Below are 23,916 nucleotides of genomic sequence, written 5' to 3'. Positions count from 1 at the left end.
AGCAGCACAGAGTGATTATATGTTGCTGTAATGTTTCTGGGTCTGAGTCAGAGTTTTAGCTTATTCGAGTTTTTTTCTTTTTCTTAATTTGACTGCAGAGTTTAATTGACCCTCTTTCTATATATCTCTAAATAGGACAGATTCTAGCGTTAGCTGAGCTGTTTTTCATCTATACACTTTTCATATAATGTATCAGAATATTATTAGTATAGCCCATTTAACAGTCATCCTCTCCAGAGAGTGAAAACGGGGTCAATTGTTTAATGCAAGCTGTGTTTTAGTGGTGTTTGTCACACTAGTGTGTTCCTACAAACCTTCATACGATATGAGAAGGGCACGACGCCACAATTAGACAACACAACCTTTCTCTTTAGTGTATTGTAGCAGAGTAATCAGGCCATCCATCTCACTGGGACAAAGTGTAATTTTAATCAGTTGATGGAATATTAAAGCATTAAGGACACGGAGTATCAACAGTTTTTTAAATACAACCAGTAGCTGTTTTAGTAATAATAGGTGCTGTTACATGAACGCTTGGATCACTGAAGCGTTCGATCAACCACAGCAGCTGTCACAATAAGAATCAGATATCACTTTATTTAAGTAGTGCTACATCAGTCGACTTGTTTTGCTTTTTCTCTGCACGGATCTTCAAGTTCACACACATTTACAGCTGATTATATATTGTTAAGAGTTTACATTCCCTATATTTGCTCTGACTTTTCTGCCTTGTGAATATATTTATTAAAAGGACTTCCTCTATTACCTCAAATAATAAAATTAACAAGCCCGTGTCAACTAAATGTAATTTGAAAAGTCGAGGGCAGTGGCTTCACTTTTGCTGCTTGAAGCTCTTTTGAATGAGGCTAATGACACAGCACACCAAATAACACACACCATTAACAAATTTCAATCAACTGTTTAATGTTGTAGATAAAGAATCGCGATGTGTAAATCAAATCAAAATGGGAATAATGCAAAAAAAAAATCATTTTCTCAAAGGATTTTTTTTCTCTTTACATTTGCATATCCTAGTGTTTCAGTAACAATCCCATTTTAGAGAAGATCAAAATAATTTGAAGTAGAAAACAAATGCATAAAACAACCTCTACTGATATATTTTAGAAAAAAAATAAAAATAAAACAGCAAACAGATTTTGGTCATTTTAATGCTCCAGACTTCGATGCAAGGCTACTACGTGTGTCTCTTGAGCCCTTGGGAGAATCGGAGAACGCAACTTAAAATCCTTTCGGGGCTGCAGAATCCACTGCCTTCTCCTCTGGTCAGTGAATTATTTATCCAATCGGCGACAAACCAAAAATGCCAGGCGGCTGAGATTTACTTATCAATCACTCAATTACAAGGGTCGAGAGGCAACTGTCGGCAGGCACTTGAACCACTGAAGAGCAATGTTTTGTACATCTACCAGGTCATCTGAATGGGGCCGTTCATTATGCGGTATCCCACAACACATCTTCATCCAGCCACCATAATGTACAGTGTGTACAAACTGCATCCCAACTGGTAAAAGTGCTTCCTATCACACAATCTTCCTGATGAGTTGAGAAACAGTCAGGCTTGGACTGATGAGGGTAATGACAGCAAGATTGTTTAAGACGGCTCTTTATGTGTGACATTAAAGGTCCCATATTGTACAAAGTGTGATTTCCTGTATTATTATCTTTTTAAATTTAAAAAGCAGGTCTAGTTACCATAGAAATACTTTGAAAATATCAAAACGCTCAATTGACAAATGTACACAGCCCATTTTCAGAAACTGTGTTTCAAACGAGCTGTCAGGACTTCTGTGAGGTTGTGATGTCACTGATCCTTAATGGCAAAAAAATTCAACAGGGTTGATGCAGAAACCTGATTGGCAGTGCATGCTCGGGCCTGTGAGAGCTGACCAATTAGAGCAGACTGGGCTTTTCAGGAGGAGACACTAAAACCGAGCATTCAGATGATGAATAAAGGTGCTGCAGCAAAGGACCATAAGAGGAAGAAATAATGTTTTTGAACAATAACACATAAAAATATGAACCTGAAAATGTGTAAATATGGGACCTTTAAAAAAGGTGGAGGGCGAGAAGGCAGCATTTACCAAGATGAACTGGTGCACATTTAACAGACAGACGCATGGTGGAATCTTAATAACAGTCTTGAGGTGTTGATTTAAGCTGAGCTCAATATATTTAAATAACTTGGGTGTTTTTTTTTAGCTCTGAAGTTAACACCAACCTGGACAGAGTGGAAATAACTGAACTGTGCATGGGACAAACAAAGCTGAGTGAGTGAAAAAATTACACAATTGCATCTGATATATCTGTACAGACAGTACGCTTGGCTTGAGGCATTAGTACAAACACACGTTTGTACACAGTACAGACGGCGGTCCGTCCTCAACACTGCACAGTCACATTGTCTCCTTCAAAGAGGTTAACTGAAGAGAAAGGGCAAAGGTCTTTCAGGCACTCTGTGCTGTAATAAAGAACCCACAACCCCAACCTGGATGAGGCTTATTCTACCTACTGATTATCTCATTTGGATGCAAACTGATTATAATCATCTTCATAAGTAAAATATATAGATATATATACCAATAAGAAAGGCCACAAATGATGGTCTATTGAAGGAGAAACTCCTCAAATTAATCAATCGTCTTCACTCCAAACACTCGTTCATTACTCCAACTGCAGCACCGTCAAGCCACATGTGGAGTGTGTGGACATTTATGTACACAGAGAAGGTGTCAATGTGCTTTGTTATAGGTCTCAATTCATATCAGATTTGGTCTGCATGACAACTCTTCACACTGTCACTTCCTCTCATATAGAAACTTCATAACTTATCTGTAAGGGCTCCAGATGTCTATTTACAGGTCAAAGGAAGAGCAAGGACAAAAGGGAAAAGAGGTAACTTGACATTCTTAAATGTACATTAGAAAGTTAAAATGGCTGATCATGTTCGTTCAGTAAAGTTACTGAGAATGCATGGTCAAAACAAAATTATGCAGCTACAGATATATTTTTTGCTATTCTGGTGATTTTACTTTTGATTGAGGTTATAAAGCAAGTCCCCCTGACGTTCTCTTGGTGGCAAACTCTTCCCTCCTCTCACTGGCTTAAGAACCGAAAAAAGGCACACTGTCATCAGTGTGTGTCTGACCATGGCCCCAGACCGGACAGACCATTGGTTCAAACACGACACAAACACATTCATTTAGATCCAAATTATTACACAGCATTACTTTTAAAAAATTAAGGAGATTGTGGGCTGTTGGTATTGTGACAGTTGAAATTATTCAAGTACTCTTTGTTTGCAGCTCATAACAATCCTTCACCATGGACGGAGAGAGAGAGGGAGAGAGAGAGAGACACAGAGAGAGAGACCAACACCACTCCACCATATTATATTTGCTCTCTGGCTCCATCACTTTCCAAAGTTAGCGAAGTCAGCGAAGGCATCTTGTTTGGGCTGTTGGACCACTGCAGGGTTCATTCCCATTCCCATTCCCATAGCACCGGGCATCCCCATGTTCATGCCCATCCCCATCATGCCCTGGTTGGGGGCCATTCCCATTCCCATCCCCATCCCCATGCCCATTCCCATGCCAGCACCAGGGTGCATCATGGGATTTCCAGCCGGTTTTCCTGCTGTAGGTCCAAGGCTCATGGCTGAAAATCCCTGGGAGAGCATGTTGGTGGGTACTTGGTTGCCTGGAAACGACAGAACCAACTCAATGAATAAAAAGTGCCAAATTTTAAATCACATTTGATCAACGGGGTGCTTTGAAGGAGAACCTGGCTACAGTGTCACTGCTCATGCCAGCTCCACAATTCCTCTCACCTTGTTGGAGGGTGTTGAGGGTGGGCTGGCTAGGCTTGGGTGGCTGCATGCCTGGGCCCAGGAAGTCCAGACTGATGTTAACTGCGTGGTCCGTCCAGGTGGAGGGGAGGGACGCTTTGGCTCCGGCACCCTGAGAGGCCATTCCCTGCTGCACAGGCTGGAGGGGCATGACAGACTGCGGTTGTAGAGGACCCCCCATGTTCTGGAGGGGCTGGCAAATACAGATACACTGTTAGAGAAAGAGCTAATCCATGCTAAAATAACAGAAATATACAGTGATACTGAAATACATGATGAAAAGATACAGTCCCTTCTCTTAAATCAAGGGTTTAACCTTAAGCCTGACCCACTTAACCTCAATACTGTCATAGGAAAAACTACTGTCTCTTTCTGAACTCATTAAAACATACAATCTAAAACAACTACAGTAAAAAGCAGTGATGGGTGAAACGAAGACTGAGTTTTTTTTTTTAAGTAGGTCAACAACCTTTTAACATGAGATACAGTCGACATCCAGAAGCTTTTGTAATGTTTTTGTAACTCAAAACCTATTCTTCTCATTCTGTATGTCAGTAACAGGAGGAGTGGGTGGTTAGTAGGCGGTCTCTGGGGGAGACGAGCATCTGGTGAGGCTGCATGTTAACCCTCTACCATCAGGCTTGTCCTCCATCTTTCAATCACATGAGTTACGTTTTCATCACACAGGCAAACTGATAGATTAGGTCAACGAGCAAGTGTGAACAGAGTAAATGAGTACACCTGTGAAATCTTTTAGTTTTTGTATTTGAATACTACTTTAACTTTACAGTATCGTAATGTTTAAAATGTATTTATTTCCCACTCCATGCTTGAAATGGCTAAAAGGGTCTTTGTGTATACATGCCAGAATGTTACTCATAGCAGTTTTATTTCACAACCAAGGCTAAATCAACATGCCTGTGGTTTGACGATTACAAACACCAATTCTATGAATTTTGGCTGAATCTTGTTGTGCTAGTTACAGTTAGCTTTCACAATGTCTGAAATTGATGACAACAAGATCTGTATTTTTCTCGGCCTAATACTGATGTTTGGCTGTGATTATATTCAAGCTAAATACAGAGCATAAAGAGTGATAGTCATGTATTTAAAGCTTGCAACCACAACAGTCATTTTATCTGGTATATTCTCCAATGTTGAAGGCACTCTTCATATCTAATACTGCAATACTGTTGTTCATTCTTCTAGCATTCTTCTAGCATTCTTCACATATACACACACTGATCAGCCACAACATTAAAACCACTGTCAGGTAGAATGAATAACATCAATCATCTTGTTACAACGCCTTGTTCTGTTTGGCCCAGGAATGGCTAGAGGAATGTGACAAAGACCTCAAGGTGTCGATCTGACTTCCAAATTCCCCAGATCCCAATTAATCAAGCATCCGTGGGAGCTGCCGGACCAAGTCTGATCCATTTTTCAAGGTTTGTTTTTAAATTTTAACAAAAACATGCAGATAACTTTTTTCAATATATATTATTTTAAAAGGAGTTGCGCAGATGTCAAAAACCAGACAGGCAAAAACAACACTCCCCAACTAAACATGAGATGCTACAAAACACCACTCAGACCACAACAACACTCCTCCTGTATATCGTCTCCCTAACCCGACAAATAAACAAATGAGGTGTTGAGTTCTGCCAAACCCCAGTGGACGGTAAGCACCAAGGTGTACACCATATTTAGATAAAAATCCATAGACCATTCAATATACGTAGATGTTTACTCTTATTGTTTTCAAAAGGTTCATTCAGAACAAAGCCACTGCACTGAAAGCATTTCATGCATATTTTTTTCACACTGACATTTTATCATAATCTCAGTACTGTGTCATTTTCCAGGTTTTGCAATGGCTGACTGAGATTGACAACAGGCTTCCACACAACACCTCTAACATCGTTTTAACATTGCTTTGTATAAATGTTTGTGGCTGGATATCTTAAATACTGCAGTCAACTGGTAAACTATTATGATTTTAATAGCATTAACTGTTTTAATCAAAATTAAGTGCTGTATTTTTGCCATGCCAACACATAAAAAATACAGCTCTAAAACATATCAGTCTAGCTCTGTATCCATGAATAGTGAAATCATAAAGTGTGTCGTTATTTCCCTGAGGATTCTCTGTCTCCACCTGTATCATTTAGGCCCCCCTTCACGAGTCTTGTAATGATATGTATATCAATAAATTATTAAAAAACAGATGCGTGTGTGCAATCATGCATACCTGTGACCTAGACTGGGGCAGGACTGTGGAGCTCATGCTCTGTGTGCTGCTCATGCTAAAGTTGAGGCTCTGGGAGGAGGTGAGGGACTGAGTTGGCCCCATCAAGTCGAACAGGTCTGCTGAGCCTGGAGCGGAGACTGGGGCGGGGGCTTGGGCTGGGGCAGTGGCAGGACCTGCTGTCATGGCTGCAAAAAGGTCATTTCCACTGTTGTCAACAGTCTGCGCAGATGTTGGCATCTGACCTCCAGGGAAGGCGTTCCACTCTCCGAAGTCTCCATTGCTGCTGGAGGCTGGTGCTGCTGCAATAAGACAGTAGCATGGATGTTTATGTTTGCCATCCACATGGTGATGTTTGTATTGTGAGCTGTGTAAATAATTGCAAGATGTTGCAAACGAAAGTCACGCGAGCAAATTCAAATCTGTCATAACAATTAAGCCTAAGCAGCTGAGTGTTCAGTGAGGCCAGTCTAGCTTTAACCAGGGCATACACAGTGACCACTGGTGCCACATTTTAAATTTTCATTGAAGCGACCCTGCTTGTTGTCTCTATCCCTCCTCTCAATCTCTCAGCCTCCTCCACCCCCTCCAACTTCTTCCTCTGTCCCTGTCTCCTTGTCATCCATAACAGGAGTTGATGTGTGTCTGTTCTTGTTATGCAGAGCAGGTAGCAGGCTCCATATGGCCAGGGCTTCCTCCCAGCATCCCTTTGAATATTCTAGCAGTATGGCTGCAACAGCATAGCACACACATGCACACACTAACAAAAAAAAAACCAGTCTTGAAACCAACCAGTTCCCGAGGAGAGGCCGGTGGAGGCAGCAGGCGAGGAGAAGTCAGCAAATCCGGCGATCAGGTCTGCATTGAGAAAATCAACATAAACACCTCAATTTTAAACAAGTGAGTTCCAGGTGTCACTCTGCCATGGTTAGCATTCCTTCAGTGTCACAAGTGTAGGAGGGAGGGGAGGGGTGGTGTCAGTAGATAGGTGGAGAAGACCAAACATCTGTTCAGCGCTCCCGCCCTCTCCATTCACCAGGGACTGCTCCAAAAACATCTGGTGCACTTAGTTCCTATACATCAACTCCCTCCCCCTGCTGTCCCCAAAAATGTGAAGCTAGCATCAGCAGCTGGTCACTGTCACCGCTGAGTCTAGTCCTGCAGTCACTCTGGAGTTTCTTGTTTTGTACAATGTTGTATCACTGATCCAAAAGGTTATTCGTGGATTTAAACTACAAATATAAAACACATCAGTAAAACATGTTTTGCTATATGAAAGCCAAATTGTTGCTTTTGAGCAGAGACTAGTTGTTTCCCTGTGGTGCACATGTTTTGGATCAATTTCTATGCTGAACCACAAAAATGCAACTGATACCAATCTTCTCAGTTAGCTCCTATTTCACAAAATGATTACTACATTATACCTGTCATAGCTGGCTTACTCGGCGTTGTGTCTACCATTAGTAGGTCAGCTAGGCCGGTGCTGGAGGGCTGAGGGGCTGCTGGCTGGGGCTGGAATGAGGAACAACAAAAAGATCAGGGCACAGTGCATACATTACTACACAAATACCAATGAAGTCTTATCTTATATGCTCATATGTACTCTTGCTACCTGTTTGGTGGCAGTGTCTGGGCTCCCGTCTCCTGTGTAGTGGGCCGCGGCCCCCAAGTCTACTTTCCTGGACGGGACTCCTCTCTTCCGTGTTGCTGTGGTCTCTGTTGCCTGGACTATGTGAACGCTCTTGGTGGTAACAGTCTCCTCTTCATCTTTGAATTCTTTTCCTGGCTGGCCATTGTGAGACGAGCGACCCCGGTCCTCCTCGTTGTCACTATGGAGACAATAACGGCTCCGGTAAGACAACAAGTTATATGAGGACACGTTACATTTTCCTCGTGCGTACGATATCCATTAAAAAACCAAAGGAGCAAATATCTGAACCATGTCAGGCTTAATTTACAAGTATAATCACAATATGATTGAAAAGTTTAGCCTTGTACTGTTACTGAATCGTTACTGAAAATTAAGGCCCAGTCACTGCCGTGTTTTCAAGCTGTGTTGATATAAGAACCTTTAACAGCATCAGAAAATTTAACTTTGGCCTAGTTACTGTTTGTTCTGTAATGTTTTGTTTATATTCAGAACATGGTTTGTCGGTCTCCAACCTGAATCGATCTGGCGAGTCATCCCTCTCCTTCTTCCTAAATCTGCTTATGGTATCGTCAATGGTGCTCCCGATTTTGTCGCTGATCTCCCCCAGCTTCTCACTGAAGGGGAATTGCCCTTTATTCCTGTCCCAGTCATCGTCCCACTTTCCCCGGCTATCGCTGGAGTCGTACCTGTCCCCCGCTGGAGGTAAAGAAGACGGGAGCAAAAAAAAAAAAAGAGGTTGTGAATTTAATTAAAACCCAAACGGTCTGTTAATTATCAGTTGGTTTACACCACTCATTGTATGGAGGACTTACAGTAACCTCTGTATCCCATACTGTCTGAGGATACCCCAATATATTTGTCTTTGTTCTTCTTTGCTTTTTTCCGTTCTTCCCTAAGTCTGTCATCATCCTGGACAAAATCCACCATCTCCTTCACCTTCTGACGCACGTTCACACCTTGGTCCTTCCCATTCTCATCTAGAGACAGAAACACAGACATTAATGTAATTATTTAAATGAATCAGCAATGTTTTGTGTTAACTTTAAAATTTATTGAAACCACACACATAGGCAATAAAGACGAAAACTGCCCTACGAGGAAGTTGAATGTTCTTGTTTGTAAACTGCACCTTTATTACACACATGGTTGGGAGGAGTGAAAGCAGCTTTAGGGCAGTGTGTGTGTGTGTGTGTGTGTGTGTGTGTGTGTGTCTGTGTGTGTGTCTGTGTGGTTTAAGGGTTTGGTGACTAAGCGGTGCTTAGGGCCCCCGTCCTTTCATTACAGCTCACACAGAAGCTTTTGTTAATAAACACGAAACACTACATTGCTCGAGTGAAGAGAGGGCCTCACTAAATCAAAGCTAAAATTGAAAAAGTGCTTTTTGTTTTGCATGTTTGTTTGGTTACAACATGCAAAGAAAAAGATGGTAAAAAGGAGAAAAACATAAAGAGTGATGACTTACCTATAAAGTGGTAGCTTTCTAATGATCTCAGGTCATACAGATGTTCTCTGGTACTGGTAACAACCCTCTCCGATCCGTTCCTGATTAGATGGGCCAGCAGTAGCAGGGACTGAGAAACAGACACACAACAGTAGTTAGAACAAAAAGCGCTTGAGGTTTGATTCTTAATTTTAGTCTTGGAGTCAATCTGGCCTGTTTTTCTCTCCCATGGCCTTGAACTGGATCTGTTATGGGTATGATTTTATTCTTAAGAATGTTTCCCCCTTTAATTCAGACATGAGGTGTCTCACTGTTTCTATTCAAGGCCAACTGTATTTGTTTTGTGAATTATATAAAAAAATGTAATTTCAATTAAAACATCCCTCTTCACCTAAGGTTTTCTTATTAGAGTTTGTTGTTGATACCCAATTCCTGCCTGTAAGTAATGAGCTCAAACTCTAAAGTTAAATATAAACAGATGGCTCATTTAAAAGTGTACCAGCTTGAGTCAGGTCACACCGAAGCCCTGTTGGTTTGAGTTGGGTCTGGTCCAAAAATTTAGCTCAAATCACGACTGTACTTAGTGCTCAGGCATTCAAGCATTGTGTCATAATTAAGCATGTGTGTTTGTGGGATGTTGCAACCGCACTGTGGCAGACCTTGTAAACTCTCCTCCAGTTCTTCTTGTTATCTCTCAGCATGCGGTTCCACAGCATGTTCATCACTTCTGGAAACTGCTCGTACATGAAGGTGGCTCTGATTACAACAGAAGAGGGAGAAGTCGTCTTTTTACTGACAGTTTTTATTTGCAAAGCACAACAACCAACAGTTGGACTCGTTTGCTCTTTTACAGCCTTTGACCAAAGACTCCCTTGTACGAACAAACCCCCAGGAATAAAACTCTATCTATTTCAAGAATTACAGGTTTCTTTAGCACATTCGTGTTTGTATATCCACCGAATCTCACGGACTGCTAGGATTACGCAAATGAGACCAATACAAGATCAGTTAATAAGTAACTTTAAATGGGACAAAGCAAATACAACAAGTCTGTAAATTTAGGAGTTCAGGTCATTGTCTTGTTTTAAATAATTTACTGCTGTGCGACTGTAATGTCTAAATCAATGTAGGATATGACATGTGCAGAGGTGGAAAGGAGAGTCTGCAACACCTCAGGGTCAGGACTATGAGCAGCAGGAAAGATCTTCTCAGTGTTTCTTTTTCTGCTTTAGTCTGCAACTACAATAAAACAATTACAAAGTTATGTTTCAGTCTCAGTTTTGTTTCTTTCACTCGGCTACTTTGGTCTCTACTTGGCTACATGACCAAAATTAAATGTCAGTAGAATATTAATTTCCAATCTGACACTACAACCAGTGATTGTTGCAGTTTGCTGTTCATGCTGTACTCGCTGTACTCATGTAGCAGTTGTGAGACTCGTGTTCAGTACTGCTTACAGTGGTGCCGTGATTTCCGGCTGGCAGATAACTACTACTCTGGACTATTGTGGGCAGCGCCCAAGAACCTAAACTTAAAATAAGTTCCTATGGTTGAAATAGAGGCGATTTTCAGCAGGACACGTTGTACAACGCTGTGTGTTATTCTTACCTAGAGATTTCAGCCATCAGCTGTCCTGATGGTCCCCAGGGGTCGTCATTGGTGGCCTCTCTTACTTTAGACTCCACCTCTGAATAGTTCATCACAACGTTGGTTCTATACAGCAGGATAAAGAAAAAACACAAACATCATTTCGTTAATCATGTGACGTGATCTACAAGGCATTTGGCATTTCAGTTAAAAAAATGTGGCCTCAATGAGACCAACAACATGGAGAATAATAGATGAAAGGTACTCTCATTACAGTCACTCCCATGCACTTGTCCTTTTAGAGTCTAAATGGACCGTGGGACAATAGGGAGTGCTTTTTGTGTGTGCATGTGCATCTAACCACCCAGCCACTTGTCCAAACCAAAAACAAGGGACTAAACAAGCAAATACAAATCTGTGTTCACCATAAACACATAAATGAGCCCTAAAATGGCACTGAGTAATACAGGGCTGTGCTCAGTGTGGGCGAGCTCTTACTTGCTTGTTGACCTTCTAAGAAATTGACTAGAAAAGAAAAAGGAAACTCAAATGTGAAGACCACAAGAAGTGCTTCTCATATTAATAGAGAGGTTGTTATCTAAATTACTGGGCTTCTATATTTAAAAATAAATAAATTATTCATTTACAATGTTAGGCAGGGTGTCAAAATATTCACAATCATGATGATTACGCAACAATCTACTGCAAACCAAGCAAGCACTAACTTTCACTATTCAATCTGACAACAAATATAACTGCAGCTTCTATTTGTAGGTCGACAATGTGTCATCATACACGCCATCACAACCAGCACTTATTATAGGACAGGAAAACATCTCCATTTAATGTCCAGTCTGTTTGGGAGGTATGTTACGAAAGAGGAACACATGATTATATGTTTATGCTAGAAACGATAAAGGATGCGGAACATTTCTGGTGTGTTACTGTTTACTTAATGTACGCTTTTCTTTGAAAGGACTGCTTTGAAAAAGAGATTTAAATCTAACTTGGACTTTTCCTGAAAAAAGATAATGAATATGTTATCCGACATATATTCAGCAATGACTCGGTAAACTGGTTATGTGGCCAATTCCTGCAAAGCATGGGGACTTCCAATACTTTGTCCTGAGAGTATGTGTAGCATATAGCCGAGCCCTTTTCTGCAGCAAATGGCCACGGTGCATTTGATTTTTTCTTGTCTGTTAGCTTGGTTCTTACAGGACCACAGAAGTGTGCTCTATAACCAAACAAGCATCTTATTACTCCAGATAATTAAATGAGCCCTGTCACAGCATTAGCCAAAACATGGTGAGCCAAAACATTTGAACCCTGCACCTCCTCATCCCTTCCTCACTACTGCCACATCAGCAGTAAAATGCAGAGGGCCTGAAAGAGCAGCATTGATTTGAGGGGTGGAGATATACTCTCTGTGGCTCTGGAGAAAGGCTGTACTACTGCAGGGTAAAGTCACCACTCTGACAACATACTCTCGTTTGTAAGATTTTCTCTATGCCAACAACATTATTTGAAAATGACCATGCCAGGTAGCTTTTCACAGCTGATTAAAATAAGCCTTCAGGTTGGACCATGGGTTAATACCATGGTAATGTGATGGTAATATTCCTCATATTACTGTCAGTTCAGTTCCACACAAAACTTAATATGCATTTACGTGGCTGTCATATTTTAGTTTAGGGTTCAGGTCAACTACATGCATCCTGAGGCTCTTTAGCTAGGTCACTGATACAGCCAAAAAATAATGTTTACATGAATTGCAGGTAAAACAAAAGAAGAAATGAAGTGGTAAAGCAACATCTTATCTCTTTGTAGCACTGGGCCCTGCCCTAGATATCGGCTAGATAAAACGGAAGTTGTGATGCTTTCACAGTGACACACTACCACATAGATTTCCGTTAGACTTCTGTAGTGCTTTATCTGCCAAAAAATTTGCTTAGCAGTTTCTCATGAACCCAATTTAATACATGTGGCTTTCATTCATTGGAAGACCCATTTTAAATAGGATGAAACATCTGCTTGCATGTCCCATCTCAGCAAAAACCTCACCTTCATCATACAACAGGAAATGTTGCGTTACGCCACACCGCAAGTGTGAATGACTTGCAGCTCGGTGGCACTTCATGAAAATAATTTTGGAATTGCGTCACTACAAAAAAACTTTCAAAAAGTCACCAACACAAGCTCTTTCATCTGCCTTAACATCAAAGAAACATTTGGGAAAATGAAAATGGAAACTCCCGTCCCTCTAATCTTTGAAACTTGTCTATCTCCTTCTTCTTCTCTCCTGGTCGGCCGCCCCTCTCTGTCTCCCTCTCATTAAAGTGACCCATGTTCAGGGGGTCACACTCCAGGGAGACGAGTGCATTCGGCAGGAATGCGTTCTTGGATGGACTTAAGGACACATTGTTGTCTGGGTGTGCAGAATCAGCTATTAGGCCTTTGAAGGGAGGAAAATTGTGCAATAGCCTGCCACGGCCCTACAGTACAAGACAGCATGCTCACGTTTGGCCAGCAGCTAAAAGTAAACCACAGGAGAACAAAAGATACACAATCCCAGCAGTGTTACCAAAGTTCACTGCTGGCTGGTATATGATTTCAGGTATTGGATTACTGCTTCCGGTTATGCAGGCTTTGACTTGAACCACTACCAACACACAATGCAGAGACTCACTGAGTGGACAGTGTACTCATGCTTTTTGGTCACTTCCTGTACATTTTGCATGACAGCTGCCTGACTATCTCCCTCCTAAGTCCGATCAAACAACTTGTGGAAAAGTAAACAGTAACTACTGTTTCTAGTCCAACTGAAATCATCAAGTTTTTGCACTTAAGCCAGCAGCTGGAAATCCACCAACAAGTTGCAAAACACTGCAGGGTCACTGGTCACTGATTAATAAGCAGCCTGCTGTAGCAATGTTGTTTATCTCGTTCAATGATGTCACATATCACAATAAAATGGCCATGTAATACCATGTATTATACAACTTAGTGACTAAACACATAGTGATGACTGCTATGTATCGCAGATTTGATTAACAGGTTTGTAGTCGTTTGAACTCGCTGCTAATAATCTTCAGTATCTCACGTTTAAAGTCAGACATTTTGATACCCGAGTCTGAGTTTATGTTGTCTGACTAACCAGTTGCATTTGACAAGCAGTCTAGGGTGTAAGACAAACATAACAATTTGACTGTGAGGTAGTAGAGACATGTGGTGTGATCACAGGTTTAACAACCGACTTTTACAGTAAAGACACTGTAACGTTCACAGTGTAACCTAGCTACAAGTGTCATAACAATCATACCGGAGGGTAACCTTTAGCATTGCTACACTCAATGAAGTTGTACAAATATGTCCACACAGTGGTAGCCAGGCTAGGTTGGGACGATAGGTTCGTTAATGGATAACAATTGAAGATGAAAACATTCTCCGCCGATTGTTCAGCCCCAGAGCTGTCAAACTAGCTTAGCTGGCTAGCCTGGTCTGCTAGCTACCTCGCCAGAAGGCTAGGTAATTAGCTCGCTAGTTAGCTAAGCGTGTTAGCTTGGAGTGTCGGCGAAAACACACAAACAACACGCTCACTAACCCCACAACAGTGAGAATGTCCTCTCACACCAACCACAAGACTAATCATAGTAGCTGTGAGAACGAAGGAGCAGTTTCTCACACTTAAAGCAACTAGTATTTGTCAAAGTCAGCTAACTAACTCGATAGTAGCATACGGGCTAGCTAACTTGTTAGAGTGACGTGACGTCAAAGTTTTGGGTACGTGTCTCTTTCAAACAGGTAAAGTACGGGCACAAACAACACCAAACAGACGGTAGACAATACAGCCAGGAGATACTCACGCTTTGTCAACCAACTCCCTAACCTTCCACATGTTCAGCATCTTGGCTCCGTGAAAAGGGGCTTTCTGCCTCGGCAAACCCTTTTACTCCCGACGATCACCGAAACCAAACCTTGAACTCTGGAAAGTAAACTCTTCTTCACCTCTTTCAAGACAGGAGGCGCAAACGCACCAGCAGACAGGCAGGAAAGGTTACTACGGGAAGTGCCGCCGCAACGTCATTTTACGTAGAGCAGCATTGGAGTTGTAGTTTCTCATTAGTACTCAGGTGCCACCGTCCTGTAAGTACATTAACCTGTTAAACCACAGACAGAAACTGCTCAGCTCACTTGGTAAACAATTCAAAACCGATTGTGAGGAGATAAAAACATGAAGTACTTACAGTGAGTACAAGTTTGAGATACTTGTACTTGAGTATTTACATTTTCTGATACTTTATACTTCTACTTCACTACAGTTCAGAGGCAAATATCTGCAACCAAGTAAAAACACACAACAGACGCATTTATTTAATAATAATGAAACCTCTGATAATGTTATTAAAGACTCACATACCTGTGTGTCCTAAAGTCATCTTCACCTCAGTAAATAAAAGGAATACATGGAAATAGAAAAGAGTGAGTCATCTTTAACTTATGAAATAAGTGATGTTATATGAATAAATGGCTCTAACGTATTTCTTTATATAACAGACTCTTGTACATAAGATCAGACTTTAAGGTGCTGCTGATGACATACAAACTGTACACGGCCTGGCCCCATCGTACATGTCAGATCTCATTGTACCATATACTCCAGCTCTCAAGAGTCAGGGCTCCTGACGGTTCCCAGGGGTAAGTAGAAGTCAGCGGGCTGCAGGGCTTTTTCCTATCGGGCCCCCTTCCTCTGGAGTAACCTCCCAGCTGACATCAGACAATCTGTCTCTACTGATGCCTTTAAATCTAAACTCAAAACTTACTTCTTTGACTTAGCCTCTGATTAGTCCTCGACTTCAGTTGCTAGCTTCTTCAGTGGGTCGGTCTCAGTCTCAATGAGTTACCTATAGTACTAGAATATACTGTACATCGTCCTGCCGACGAGAAACAATCTGTTTATTCTGATTAACATCACTTTTCTCTAACTTTTGTTTTTGTTTTCTGTCCCCACAAGCTGCAACCTGTGTTGCTCTCTCACTCTCTATAGCTCCCCCCTCCTCCTCCTCCTCCTCCTCCTCCTCCTCCTCTCTTTTCATTCAGGCTCTTTTCTGATGGACCCCGGACCCCTGGGACCATCTGCCTCTCCTGGCTCCTGCTGCCTCACATACTGTCGGATCTGGATCGTCTCACCCTGGGCTCCGCTGGATCATTGCTCTCCTCTGTTTTACCATCTACCTATATCTGTATTTCTGTAAAATGTGATGCCTCTTCACTCTGATGTCTCTGTCTATTACTAATTATCCTGTGTGGCCTGCCCTCTTCCAGGTCACCACGGTGGACAGGAGGTCAGGTGGCTCGGGCACCACTTGGCGATGCCTCGTCCTGCTCAGTCGTCCCCTGCATCCACACACTTTACATATATTATAATTTGTATCAGATATTCTGTCAATGCAACTTGTAGACTGTGATTTTGTTGTTCTTTTCTCTACATGCGACATCTATTGCATGTCTGTCCGTCCTGAGAGAGGGATCGCTCCTCTGTGGCTCTTCCTGAGGTTTCTTCCATCTTCTTTATTTCCCTGTTAAAAGGTTTTTTTCCTCAACCAATAAATACAATAAAATACTGTATACATGTATATACATAATATGTGTACTTTTGCTTTCAGTACTTTAAATATATTTTAAAGATAATACTTTTGTACTTTTACTTAAACATTTCTATTTCTACACTGCATTATTGCTACTGTCGATTAACTACAATATCTGAGAACTTCTTCCGTTTCTGCCAGCATCACCTGTCTCTAGGCCGAGAGGCAGTCATGATGTGGTTTTGCATAGATCTTGACCAGGTATTGTGGTTTATATGCGCGCTAGTGACGCATGAAATGTCCGTTTATCCAGTAGAAAATGACTGATATGGCGTTAGTGCAGGTACGTTGGTATCGCTGTAAATGCTGGTCCATAACATGAAATTGAAGAACAGAAATAACCAAATATGTTTGAGGTAGTTTCAAAATGACAATATATAGTTTGTCCGTCAAAGAGCACTGACACGTTTATATATCAAAGTGTCATGTGTTCTTTAAAGAGAAGAAAAAAAAAGACACAGGGTAACCTAATTTTCTAACATTTTATTCTGTATTTATTGTTTCAATTCAGAAGCGACCTTCCTCTGGCGTTGTGCTCTATTGTAAAACCTTTTTATCCTTCTTCCTTTTTGTCCAAACGTGTTCAGGCTTCTCCAGAACTGTAGGCCGGCCTGCCTCCTCATCAGCAGGTCACCGCCCTGTGTGTTCTCCTCATCTGGCATTCAGGCATGCTACAATGACCCAGTGATGCTGTGTGACAGGCCAGGCAGGGCACTGGCTGTTTGTGTCAATCCAGATCAATCACTCCCTCTTCTGGACGGACAACGTCATCAACGCACTCAAAGGTCACGGGGTGTACTCAAGCCAGGCCTGATGTGGTGAACAGGGAGGTCAGCGTGGCGAGAGGACACCCTTGACTGACTGAGTGTCATCTTAAGTAGACACGAGTAAGAAAAAACAGTTTTCCACAACTGTCCATTTTTGTAAAGGCAGAATTAAATGACTGAGATGTTTTTCTAATTCTCCTGTGACTGGGCGTATACCGAAAGTCTTAAGACTCTTTGTCGTATTGATTGATATTCCAGCGGGTGAGATAAGCCCCTCGGATGGCCCGCATCTGACAGGGTCTCTATTCTCTAATGATACGTGTAAATATGGCCCACGGCTTACACTTCTATAGGAGAGCAGGAAGAAACAACACAATAGCCAAAATACAACCCATTTGAGAAAAAAACAACAAGAAACAGCACTTAACGGCCCAGAATGCACCGCACCCAAGGGAGCAACCTCAATTACTGTTACACGTCCGAAGAGGAGAACTCTAGGAGAAGTGATTGCCGAGATGGAAATGGCTGTGTGCGCGTACGTGTGTGTGTGTTTGTGCATGTGTGAGTGTGCGGGTCGGAGGAGGATGGATGGAAAGGCACTCAGTAAAAAGATCTTTCAGAAACACTTTGCCTCGGTGACGTTGACGCGAGCTGTTGATTGACGTGCACTTCTCGACAGAAACCAGAGCTATCAACCTATCTGCCACGCATTAAGAATGGCACGGTCCTCGGGGAGGGGCCTAAGTGGCAAATGATGTTGCTCAAGACACTCTCTGTCAACAATGTGCGTGTATTTGTGAGTGTGTGAGTGCTGAGGATGGCAAAGTATTCAATCAAAGCTTTGATTGAAAAACCCCCAGTGTCCTTAAAGATCACAATTCTGTACACTCATGTATGGGACGCATGTGTGTGTGTGTGTGTGTGTGTGTGTGTGTGTGTGTGTGCAGGGCCGGTCTTTGTTTTGAACGTAGTACGGTCCTCTGCAACTGAGCTAGAAACCTGATCTCAAACAATATTTATGTGGTTAAATTGTGCTGAGTTTTAATTTAAAAAAAAGAAAAGAAAGGGAAGCAAAAACGTTCTCTGTAAGAAATCTGGTGGACCCACATTCTGTCTTTGTGCAGGAGAAAAAAAAAGTCTGCCTTTCCTTGATATTTCATATTTTATAACCGCGCTCCATTCATCATCTCGTTCCTCGGTTGATCATCAATTCGGTCTACTGAGACCAAGTTGTCACTAACAACTTTGGAGTTGAAGGAGATGGAAAAAGTAAGCCAGATAAACATGATGTAATGGTAACACAAGCGGCACTAGGGGGCACTCTGACTTCTCTGGTGCAGTGAGTGTGTTCAATGTCTGTGCACATGCAGGTTGTGTGTGTGTGTGTGTCAGTCAGTGCGACCGCTGGGTCGAGGCTGTGTGTTTACATGGCTGAAGTTCCCATGACAAATGTGGTCAGAACATCAATGTGCGCAAAACAGACTGGGCCCTTTTCTTCTCCCTCTGCGAACATGTGCTTCCAATCTCTCGAAACACTTCTTCTTTTTTTTTTCTCTTTGCAGATTTACAATGTCATTAGAAAACAATGTTCTTTGTTTTGCACATTAGCTATGAATTAACGCTCCCGCCCATCTCTGTGCCCGCAGATCTGTAGAGTCGCTCGCTGGGGCCCAGCTTCCCTCCTGTCAGACGAGGCTTCTTTCGACTGCTGTTATATTTCAGGCTGTTATTGTTGGCCCTCCTGCAGCCTCGGTAAGATCTTTAGTCCTTTTCCCAAGCGATATAACCCCCACACACATCACACAGTATCTGACCCCTGTCTCCATGACACATGACAGGTCCACTGCGGTGCATGTGTGTGGGCATGTGAGCCAAGACTGATGTGTGAGCGCTTTCATGTAAATGTCTAAGTAAATATGTGTGTGAGCATATCTGGCGCAGTATGTATTGAATATGCTAAAACAATGAGGCCACTTGTCATACGTTCAAAGTCGCACAGACAACCCGCTGTGATCTCAAAACCACACACACAGATGTTCCTAATGGGGCTAAAGTAGCATTCACATTCTTGTGGATAACCAGTCTGTTTATTTTTCTCTCCAAACTGGACCGGGTTGCCACTTTTCCTGGTGAGAAAAAGGATGGAAGATGATAAAAAAAACATGAGGAGGCTGATGAGAGAGGCTCCCACCACAGTTTAGACCTCCGAAGCCAACTGTCAGTCCTGCTAAACCAGCAAACCTCAGCGGCGGTGATTTAAGGGTGACAGTAATTCAGAGTATAATGGAAGTTGATGCCAGTGTGCAATACTTTGCAAGTCAAAACCGCTGTTGTCTTATTCCCCTACATGAGGAAATGGGCTTGGTGTAATTGGGATGGCTTATGTTTATGAGTCGGGACGTTACAGTAAATCCTGTTGCTTTTGTACAGGGCCGAGAAAGCCGATGCACATACACGCAGACAAACCCACACAGGTATGCTCAAGTCCTGAGAGCATCTGCTCCTTTACAACCAGATTGAATTAGCAATTACAGCGAGTAAAAACCAGAACAAAACATCTGGAGCTGTAAGCAGCAGAGGTTATAAATCTGAGAGAGAGAAGAGGGGGATATGAAAATGAGCCAAAGTGAGATTCTCAAGGACAGTGTCTCTGATTGGCCCATTAACGTGCCAGGGGTGTCAAAAAGGACCTGAGGCAATGGGAGAAATGGGACAGAGCAGAGGGCTTTAGAGGGCATATGAGACACCAGTGAATGGAGAGGTAGAGGGGAGAGCACGGGAGAGGGACTGTAGGAAGTGAAGTGCAGTATGAGCAAAGATAACACAACCGAGGAGATACATGGATGTTGTTTGTGTCTCGAACCTCTTCACAGGAAATCGTCCCGATAAGCGGAAAACTGCGGAAAAGCTGAAGGGAAGTTGCGATAAAAGACCTGGGGAGAAGGCGGGGGGGTTGTTAGGAAAAAGACCTGGAGCTGCTCGGGTGCAAGAATTAAGGAAACAGACGCTGAAGATCACCACTTTGCCAAACCATAATCATGCATGCTCGGACACAGAAAAATGCTCAGAGTAAACTTGAGGTTGTGTGTTCATAAATGTATTTTAACGATTACATCCAGTTTGGTTCAAGTCCATATAAATGTGAGGTTGGAAAGCCGCAGTGCCATTACCACATCTGTTTTTGCTATTATTGGCACAATAAATTACGTAGGCAATTTGTTTGCGCTGTTGTTAGAGTAATAGAATCAAATTATCCCATGTTAGGGAAATGATTATGTACGAAGCGGAACCCATCAGGGATTCACAAGGCAATCAGTGAAGTAAGACAGAGCTGAAATGTTGGCGCTCTGCACATCAACTGTTCCAGGTCCGCTACGTCATTCGAAAGAACTTCTCAACCTCGGATGGGAGATGATTGTACCTGGTTCACACAGGCTGTTTCACTCAACGTTAAGAGTGCTAAGTCAGTGCACGTTGTAGTAGATCTCCGGTGGAGCTGTATGAAAAAGCACAGAGGGAGAGAGAGAGATAGGAGCACAGTCATAATTGCAAGAGCCTGACACAAGCGAAATGAGGAGCGCTCGCAACGAAGGACAATATCAAATGAGTCTTATCAATTAAAAGTCAGGGAAAGCGGTATTTACATTCCCACTCCAAGGCCAGACGCTGGGCGGATGTTTCAAATAGGTCAAGGTTGAAGCGAAAACAAAAGTTAGTCGATTAGCAGTCGAGGTGCAACATTCCTACTTTGTATGCTAATCTGGCAGATCATCATATCGTGCCGGCACTGCCTGCGATTCTACATCTGCACGCACTCATTTAATTATCCAAACACAATTCACAAAAGTCACTGGAAACAAACCAAACCAAAATAAAATAATTTGCATATATTTAAAAGAGCAGATAAAGTCCCTCGGGGTTGGTTAATATTTCAGAGGCATAATAATAATATGCTAAATCATTCACATTTTATCCAGCACCAAAACAAAGTGGCTTTGTCGATGTAATTAGGGTGTTTTAGAGTTGAATCACCCTGGCAAATGACCATGTTTTTCTCTCTGGGAGATCTGGGCGTGAATGTATCCAAGCCTCTCTCTCCCCCCCCTCTCTCCCCACATATGTGTGTTTGTGTGTGTGTGTGCTTGTGTTGTATTGTCACCGTTCCTCCATGTGCGCGCAGTCTTAGAAAAGGATTGATTAAAGAGAGAGTGTCTGTCTCAGAGCAGTTAATGAGGTTTAGTCCCATGAGCTGCGAGGTTTTGGGTGTGCGCGGGTGCACGTGTGTGTGTGTTTGCGTGTGTGCGTGCAGACCTAGTGGAAGACGTTGTTAATTGGCTAAGACTTACTTTCAGCAGGGGGATAGTCAAGGGCACAGTGCCTCCATATTTGTGGAGAGCCATTTGTAGAACACGGTGATGCGTTCACTTCCTATATTAAATATTATTTTGAGGGTATGATGAGTCAGTAGCAGGCTGACGGAGAGATATATGACATTATGAAATTTTTCTTAATTTAAATCTGTAGATAAAACATCTGGATATTTTTCTTCATGTGAAAGATGAACACATGCTAAAAGCTGAATGGAAACATGTTATTTTGCTGTTTTGAGTTACCTGAAGATGTGAATGAAACCCATTCATTGTTTCTCTCTGGGGACAAGAAGAAGAAGAAAAGGAAAGAGAAAGAAGAAGAAGAAAAGGAGAGAAGAAGAAGACGATGAAAAGGAAAGAGGAAGAAGAAGAAGGAGAGAGGAAAAAGAAATATAAAAAGACAGAAAAAGACAGACAGAGGATGAGAGAAACAGGAAATGAGGCAGGGAGGGAGAAAGAGAGATACTCCACAAAGGCCAATGTGCGGTAGATATATACAATCTCACCTGCTCTGGTCTCCACACAGACCTGTCCGTCTACATGTAGATACAGACCTGCATGTTCTGTTGCAGAGCAACACACAGCTCGTCTCAAACAGCAGGAAGCATCGACGCTTTCATGTGGAGCACAGCCCAAAGTAGAGCAAGATCACAATGTGTGTGTGAGTATATGTGTGTGTGACTGTGTGTGTGTGTGTGTGTGTGCGTGTGTGCGTGTGTGAAACCCAGGCTTTTCCCCCCTTGGGACCCGCACAAACACGCTTCCCATCTTTCCTTTGAGTTTCACATTCAAAGGTTCCACTCGTTCAGCTGTCAATCATCCCCTCAGCCAATCAAGGCCCTTCATTCTCAGTCTGTTTATAGATCAAGGGTGGTTTAAGCGTACGTATGTGATGTGACTGGAATTTTTACCATGACTAATACTAATACTGTAAATATTCATATCTTTTTTTTTTTACACATCACCAAGGGTGTCAATCAAAATCAACACTTATTGTGCCATACTGTGTGCATGCAGGAAGTCTATAACAATGTTTCTGACTGCAGGTCCTGGAAACACGTCGTTGCTACTAGAAGGATGCCAGAAAATGCGAAAAAAAAAGAGATCTGGACCAAGGAAGTAAAAAGGTCTGAAATGTGAATGGATGTATGTGGAAAAGAAAGAGAGACTTCTTTAAAAACAGGCACAGATGGAGGTTATAAAAGGAAGTAGCTCTGTGTGTGAGTGTGTGTGTGCGTGTGTTATCAAAGGAGATTCAGTGCTGTATAGAGGCATTAACTATTGTGTTATAGGGCTATCGCAACCCAGATATGTCACGCTTAATTTAGTGGCTAAGAGTACAAGAGTAAAAAACAAAAACAAATTACTGAGAAATGTACGATACATGTGTGAGTGTGAGTACATCACACAGCAGCTGCACTTGTGCTTCAACACATGGGAAAAGTGAGTGGGAAAGAGAGCTATAAGAGCCTGAAACAGACGGAGCATCAGGTGACAGCAGGCGTTATCAGACCTCACCTCTGATTGCCATCTATTATGATGGAACAATAGTTTCCTGTGGGCCATGCTAATGACCTGTGTTTGTCAGCAACAGGGGAAATTAACCCAAGCCACACTTTGTTTGCTTCATGCCAGGAGGGAAATTCACAAAGGGAGAGGAGCCGAGCGGGAGAAGGAGGAATCACTCACACACCTGTTAATGTGCTGATAGACAGCTGCCATATGTCCATACCTGCGCTGGCTGCGTGGGCAGGGTGTGGGTGAGGTTTGGCGACCAACAGAGGGCAGCAGAGGGCTTCAGAGCTGCCCTCGGAGGTGGGTCAAACAAGCTCACAGACAATCCTCCTCTAGATCTACATGTCACCTCACACATGTCCACTCAACACTCACTTTAGATTTGATTTACAATAATTTAAGGACTCTGCAGTGTTTGTGCCTAAACCTTAGTGAGAGAGCGGCGACGATGAGAGTTTGTTTTCGTCAACTTTACCTATTTTCCCCCAGCTGCAACAAGGTGGGAGTGAGGTTTGAACTGCAGGGCACTGGTAATGGCGGAGTGTGTGTTCTACAGCACGTCTCGGCGAGAAACTAGCTCGATCTATTCACACTACATGCAGAGCCGTGGCCTCCAGGCTTGAGTTTCTGCTTCGGTAATGACTCTGTTCCCCTGTGGAATGTAGAACATTGTCTTTCCTCAAATGAAGGAAAGCACACAATCACACACACACACAATCACACACACTCACACACAAGCATGCGCTTCAATATGCATGAAATTCACAAGGTTGTAAACAGACACAGACAAAACAGTGCACACAAAAAACACTCACACATACTTG

General features: G+C 42.5%; 1 protein-coding gene across 1 annotated transcript; it reads right to left on the bottom strand.

The window, feature by feature from the left end:
* Positions 1–907: 907 nt before the first annotated feature.
* On the bottom strand, positions 908–14,959 carry clint1a (clathrin interactor 1a). The gene is made up of 12 exons (XM_084352574.1): positions 14,659–14,959; positions 10,814–10,918; positions 9,865–9,961; positions 9,227–9,335; positions 8,577–8,741; positions 8,277–8,460; positions 7,726–7,942; positions 7,538–7,625; positions 6,906–6,971; positions 6,117–6,415; positions 3,848–4,058; positions 908–3,717 (listed from the first exon to the last, which is right to left on the bottom strand). Exons 1-12 carry the CDS (start codon positions 14,697–14,699, stop codon positions 3,431–3,433), a joined length of 1,869 nt encoding a protein of 622 aa, XP_084208700.1. The 5' UTR covers positions 14,700–14,959; the 3' UTR covers positions 908–3,430.
* Positions 14,960–23,916: the final 8,957 nt, after the last annotated feature.

This window comes from Pagrus pagrus, assembly GCF_965226575.1.
Source record: "Pagrus pagrus genome assembly, chromosome: 5".
Lineage (NCBI taxonomy): Eukaryota > Metazoa > Chordata > Actinopteri > Spariformes > Sparidae > Pagrus > Pagrus pagrus.
Note: the sequence above shows the minus strand (reverse complement) of the source record. Positions and strands in the feature narration are given on the sequence as shown.